Source organism: Arachis duranensis, chromosome 4 (genome assembly GCF_000817695.3).
Source record: "Arachis duranensis cultivar V14167 chromosome 4, aradu.V14167.gnm2.J7QH, whole genome shotgun sequence".
In the NCBI taxonomy this organism is placed as follows: Eukaryota; Viridiplantae; Streptophyta; class Magnoliopsida; order Fabales; family Fabaceae; genus Arachis; species Arachis duranensis.
In genome coordinates this window covers 2470890-2477813 of record NC_029775.3, presented here as the reverse complement: position 1 = coordinate 2477813, position 6924 = coordinate 2470890, and the positions used below count along the sequence as shown (strand labels likewise).

Here is a 6924-nt window from a genome sequence, read left to right as displayed (position 1 = left end):
AATAACACAAGCAAAACTAACACTATCACCCGAACCAAGATAACTAGCATCACAATTAATCTTGAAAGTACCGATGGATGGAGGATTCCAAAAAACATTTAGAGTAGAGGGAAGAGACATGCGTTGTAATTCAAAAATATTCCTAAACTCCTTTTCTGAAGTTAATGCCAGACAAATCACTATTTCCAGAGGCCAAGTTTCATAAGGATTAAAGATGTTATTATTCCTTACTCGTCATATCCACCAAAGTCCCGAAAAGAACTTGAACGGATGCTCTCTGCTATGATACAAGAACTTATGATACAAGAACCAGTTCTTTAAATCCAAAGGATGACAAAAAATATCCAACTTATGTCATACAAGCTGAGCTTTTGGACAATGGCGAATACAATGTAAAACTGATTCCTGGCTAGAAAGACATTTTGGGCACCTATCCGATGACAATATCATTTTTCTGAAGCGAAAATTTGCAGTAAGAAGAGCCTCCTTAAGACATAGCCAAGCCAAAATCTTGTGCTTTTCTAGAACAAACTGCGCCAAAGTCAAAGTCAATTCTCCCGCTCCTCCCAACCAAACAGCTGCTTACACAACCATAAGTAATCATTGCGTGAGTCATAGATTTTGGTAATAGACTCAAATCAATACTAACCCACTTCCGGATCTACTTACACATCTGAAATGTAAGAGAGAATATTACCTTTAGTTATTTCTTAATAAGTTTTTTTTGTAAATTTCTTTTTGAATTTGAGTAAATTTTTATAATTTTTTTAATTTGACTTATGTTAAAAAGCTTTTTTCAAAATCAATAAATATCAAATTCTAAATTTTTAAGTTATAGAAATTCTAATAAGTTATTTTAGTATAACTATATTATAGTGACTATGATAATTCGGTAACTATAATGTTTTAAAAAATATTACTATAATTAAAATATTTTTTATTATTAAACAATGCTTTTTTAAAAAATTACTAAAATATATAAAAAAAATATAATTTTAATTTTAACAATCCTTACATAATCATAATAGTAACTATAACATAATCATATTAAAACCCATCGATTTCAATACTATATTGTGAAGCTACTCTTTTTAAAAACTTAAACGGATAAAAAAAATTTTATTTTATATCGCTGTCGTTTTTATAACAACTATGAAGTAGAGCATCATTCCTTAGACTTGTCTCATTTACTCACTTGTCCTCTGGATTCCTCTATCCTTGTTGCACAATAAAAAATAAAATAAATGTATTTATTCATAGATATAAGATGGAAAAAACACCATATGGTACATCTCAAAAACCATAAATTGCCTTTATTTTCAATTCTACTAAGTACTTTGAATGGTTCTGCTGCAGCAGCATTGAATCGAATCGAATGGAAGAGAAAGTCGCTAAGAAGAAAAACGTGGGTGCTTTGTGTTGGTGGCTAACAGTTTCCATGATTGGAATGGTGGTAGTAGGTGCTGGTGTTCTTCTTTTACTCAAAAAGCTTCGTCACCATGCTTCACCGCAAACCTTATCAACACTCCCCACCAACATTGTTCAGAAATATGCCTCAGCCCTCGAATTGTCTCTGCAATTTTTCGACGTCCAAAAATGTAATCAAATACATAGAACATCGTATTATACTGTTCATTCTCCATTGCTATTCTATAACCTTGTTTGTTACAGTGAAGTTAGAATTTTTGTGGATTCAATACCTTTGTAACACCTTAGCAACCAACAGTTCCGACCATGGCAGTAGCGATGGGCCGGGGAATGGTGGAGAAGAACGGCAACAGTGGCGGCGCCCATGGCACCGGTGGAGACTCCTCCTTCCCCAAGTTCCCTGACTTCCTCTCTCTCTCTCGGTTTGGCGACGGCGTAATCAATTGGGATTAGGGCTGGCAATGGGTAGGGTAGGGTAGGGTTTGGACCCTACCTTAACCCTACTCGCCTACCCGCGGGTTGAAAATTTTATTAAAACTCTACCCTATCTTATCTGTGGGTTGAGAATCTCTCCTACCCTACCCTATCCGCAAAAATATCTAATTTTTTTAAAGTAAATATAAAATTCAATTATTTCGAATTTTATACGTATTAATAACATAAAAAATAAAAAACTAATGTTCTAAATTACTAAATTAACTAACTAGTTTAGTGGTTGTTCATTTATTATAAATTATTATATAAGAGAGATTGTGGGTTCAACTCTCACTTCCTTTACTATATAGAGAGATTTTTATAAAATATGTGTTATATATGAGGTGCGGGTAGGGTAGGATAAGGTAGAGTAACGGGTAGGATAAGGTAGAGTAACGAATTGGACCGGGTTGGATACCGGATAGGGTATGAATTGCCAGTCCTAATTGGGATCAATATTGTATCATTTTAAACAACTTAAATACACAATAATATACCATTTTTTTTTCAATTTAATCTCTTATTTTTAACAAGACCCAAATGGCACCTTTGGTAGCCACGGGAACATCCCCATTTCCGTCGCCGTCTTCTCCCTCCCGTTCTGTCTCTCTCTCGTTTTAATATTTAAGGATAATTTTGATAAAAATAAAAAATTTTAGAGACAAAAATAGATATTTTTTAAAAGAATCACAAACATTAAAACATAAAAAATATACTTTACCAACAATTTTATTATTAGATTATTAGTGTTGACATATTTAATTGAAAAATAATGGTATTGCATGCAGCTGGGAAGTTACAGAATAACAGAATTCCATGGAGAGGGGATTCAAGTCTGAAAGATGGAAAAGAAGCAGGTTTGGATCTAAGTAAAGGAATGTATGATGCGGGTGATCTCATGAAATTTGGTTTTCCAATGGCCTTCACTGCAACCATGTTGTCATGGTCGATTCTTGAATATGGGAATAGAATGGAAGCTGTGAAGCAGCTACAATATGCTCAGGATTCGCTTAAGTGGATCACTGATTATCTTATCAATGCTCATCCTTTTGAAGATGTTCTTTATATTCAGGTGAATCTTTTTTTTTTTTTGTTGATTGATTTCGGAGTTTGAACCCTGTGTTTTACTTTCATATAATCTTGTTTAATTTGTCATATCCCATCATATGCTATGTTGTTATAATTAAGATTAAGTACGATTTTGATCCTTATAATTTAAAATGAGAGAGTGACAAGTGACATTTTAATTGTAAAATTAGTAAAATATAATAGATTTTTGTTTTGTGATTGAAGGTTGGGGATCCTGAAGTGGATCACAATTGTTGGGAAAGACCTGAACATACAAGTGAGAAAAGGCCAGTGATTGAAGTAAATTCATCATATCCAGGAACAGAAGTAGCAGCAGAAACTGCAGCGGCAATGGCCTCAGCATCTCTTGTTTTCAAGAACCTGGATCCCGCTTATTCCAGAATCCTCCTCGCTCATGCTCAACAGCTCTTCACCTTCGCTGACACTTTCAAATGTTCTTACACTGTTAGCATTCCTCAAGTGAAGCCCTTTTATAAATCATCTGGTTTTGGTGATGAACTCTTATGGGCTGCTACTTGGCTCTACCATGCAACAAAGGATCCATCATATCTCAATTATGTCACGCTACAGAATGCAAAAGCATTTGCAAATTTTGGTGCTTTCTCATGGTTTAGTTGGGATGATAAGCATGCTGCAATCCAGGTACAAATTATTATTGTGTCACTTTCTGAAACATTTGTGATATAAAAATGTCATTCCTATACCAAAATCTGCCACCAATATATTTATAATGTATTTATGTAAAAATACATATATAGTTTAATTTATTTTCAATGTGTATTATATTTTAATATATATTATACTAGTGATTGATTTTGGTGACTAATTTTAGTGTAAGCGTAGCATAGTTATTTATGATAAATTATAATATCCAAATGGTTTTAAATAAACAAACAGGTGAATGTTATATGGTGTCTAAGAAGTGATGCCTATTTATTAAAAAGGGTTAAAAATTATTATTTAATTTAAAAAAATAAAAATAAATAATTAAAAAAATCAAAACTTACCATAAAAAATAAGTTAGACAAAATTTAGGCAAAAACTCATAGACACTGTAGAATTGGCCAAACAAAAGATAGTGTTCTAGATTTGCTTTCAATAAATTTGTAAAGGAGAACAAATTTTTCAAGCATTATGAGATGATAATAAATTAAAAAAACTACCTCTTAAATAATTTTATCTTTAAAAATTAAAATGTTCTTTAATGTATGCCTAATGAATTAGGAAATACATAGATGAATTAGGCACATTTTTTTTTTGGTAGTTTAGGCACATTTATTTTGGATAAATCTTCTGTTATTACTTTGAACATAACCCAGGTTTTCTGTGATGTTGAACTAGGTTCTTTTGTCCAGAATTAACTTTTTTGGTGCAAAAGACATTACAATTGACGAGGACCTCGATCTTCAGATGTATAGAGAAACCGCTGAAATTGTCATATGCACTCTTCTGCCAGATTCACCAACAGCTACCACCATGAGAACTAAAAGTACCATTTAGAATTTTCAGTCTCTAATTAATTCTTTCATATTTTTTATTAATATAATTTATTAATTATGGTGGGTTTTCTATCTTCGTTGAATTAACTAGCCTGAGAATACTAGGGTTACTTTTGATAATTTTGTTTTTTAAAAAAATAACAATATAGTAATACCCTAATAAAAAGAAGAATTCTATTATTTTTATTATTTTACCATAAAAAATATAAAGAAGCTACAATTTATTATTTTACTTATATGTTTTCTAATAGTATTCTTAATTATTTAATAATTTAATAATTTTTTTATTTATTAAATTTCAGACTTTCTAATAACTTTCATTCAAGTTAAACGTAGTTACCTGTAAAATAATTTATAACACTGGATAGAAGATGTTAAGGCCACTCAAAAATATTGCAGGTCTATCTTATTATACTGTCATGACAGTTTTAATTATTCTACTGTAAAATACTTAATTATTTTTTGATTAATTACTCTTTTAAAAAAATATGAAATACTATGTATATACGTATACATAAATATGTACTGATTAACTTTTATATTCATAGAGAATCTTTATATATGTATACTCTATTAGTCTATTTTCGAAATAGAAAAACAATTTATCTAATATCTCTATAGATGCAGTGAAATGACTTAATAACAAAGTATCTTTTGTTATTTAAACACGTTTTTCCTTGTTAACTTTGCTACTTTCTTTTTTACACAATTTATAACTTGAACGAATGCAGGTGGATTGATATGGTTACAACCTTGGAACTCTCTGCAACATGCAGTGGCTTTTGCATTCTTAGCTGTTGTTTATAGTGATTATATGCTGACATCACAAACTGAAGCTCTATATTGTAGTGGAAAATTGTATAAGCCTTTAGATCTTCGCAAATTTGCCATATCTCAGGTATGGTATGTATTTTTGGCAAAATAAGGTTGGGTTCGGTTTGCATTTTATTTGTTGTTTTTATTTTTAATATTTTTTGTTTTTTGAATTTTATAAAAAAAAGTGAAAACGAGAAATAAAAACAAAAAATAAAATTTTATTATTTTTACTATTTTTACTTTTTTCTTTACAAAATTCAAAAAATAAAAAACACTAAAAATAAAAACGCACTCTAAGTTTCATATTTTCCATCCTTAATACTAACGAAAATATGAGGAGTCAATGGAATATTTGTACAATGTGTATGGAAGTTTATGAGGAGTATTAGAGATATAATCATTAGTGTTGCCTTTTTCCATCAGCTGAAACTTTTGGGATGAGTTGTATCATGACATTGTATTAGAGTGCTAGATCCAAAAGGTTAAGAGTTCGATCTTTGGTGAACCCTAAAATCACTTTAATCTTTTGGGAAAATGGTTATTCTAGATAGTATAGGAGATGTTTATTTTATAACACAATAGCCCATTGTACATTGTACAAATAATCCATCTCCCTAGCGGAATCCATTTATAAATGGATACTTCATTATGACCCAAATCACTTTAATTTAGAACGAAAGTTTATTTTTGCAATATATGAAGGTTTTTTTTTTCTTTTTAATCAATCTTATTAAGATATTTTAGCCAATAGTGTAAACCTCCAAAATTGTCTTTGAATTATTTACTCATTGACTTAAGTACTCTTAATTTATTATAACAAGAAGAATATTCCCAAAATATTTCAAAATATGCATAGGTCATACTTCTTATATTATATGATTCTGTATATGATATGATTCTGTATACTACATTTTTGTTTAAATTTTCTACTTTAGCAAATAATTTGATATATATATATATATAGGTCATACTTTATAGTACCATACTGAATGCATATATGTGCAACGTAGCTTACTTATAATATGATTGAATGAATGTTGAAAATAGAAAATTGAAACAATTTCAGGCAGAATATGTGTTGGGAGAAAATCCATTGAAGATGAGTTATCTTGTAGGATATGGAAGTCATTATCCAAAATATGTGCATCATAGAGGATCTTCCATTCCAGTAAATGCAACAGAGATTGGATGCAAGGTTGGATTTAAAAAGTGGTATGCCTCACCAAAACCTAACCCTAATGTACCATTTGGAGCTTTAGTGGGTGGACCCTTCTTCAATGAGACGTATAATGATTTAAGGAACAATTCAATGCAAGCTGAACCAACCACTTATAATAGTGCACTCTTTGTTGCTCTCCTCTCTGGTTTGGTTGCCACTTCTTCTGTAGTTACGTCTTTCTAGAATTGTTTCAAAATATGCGTTGGTTTTTGCTTTTTGGATTATTAAAAATATTATTATATCTAAAAAGTGAATATCACAATTATTTTGAAAGGAAAAAAGTATCCAATATTCAATATGATTGTAGATATGTAAATTCTATATAAATTTTTTTCTCAAACAAAAATGATTTTGATATAGAGTAGTTAATGTTTGTTATAAGATCTAATGTTTCGACAA

The 6924-nt window shown here is 30.3% G+C and overlaps 1 protein-coding gene across 2 annotated transcripts; it reads left to right on the top strand.

The window, feature by feature from the left end:
• The first annotated feature begins 1307 nt into the window (after positions 1-1307).
• Positions 1308-6708, top strand: LOC107482581 (endoglucanase 24-like). 2 transcript variants are annotated; one of them, XM_021139767.2, is made up of 6 exons: positions 1308-1598; positions 2691-2974; positions 3196-3633; positions 4333-4480; positions 5222-5388; positions 6373-6708. In XM_021139767.2, exons 1-6 carry the CDS (start codon positions 1376-1378, stop codon positions 6706-6708), a joined length of 1596 nt encoding a protein of 531 aa, XP_020995426.2. In that variant the 5' UTR covers positions 1308-1375. The 2 variants fall into 2 exon arrangements, with proteins under 2 accessions (XP_020995426.2, XP_052117156.1); XM_052261196.1 differs by having other exon boundaries at positions 5222-5393; positions 6373-6520.
• Positions 6709-6924: the final 216 nt, after the last annotated feature.

Bases quoted from the DNA above. Each gene is read 5' to 3' on its own strand.
- LOC107482581 (XM_021139767.2), top strand. From the start codon at position 1,376: ATGGAAGAGAAAGTCGCTAAGAAGAAAAACGTGGGTGCTTTGTGTTGG. The intron at 2,975-3,195 runs GTGAATCTTTTT...TTGTGATTGAAG, and splicing joins AAGATGTTCTTTATATTCAG to GTTGGGGATCCTGAAGTGGA. The intron at 3,634-4,332 runs GTACAAATTATT...ATGTTGAACTAG, and splicing joins ATAAGCATGCTGCAATCCAG to GTTCTTTTGTCCAGAATTAA.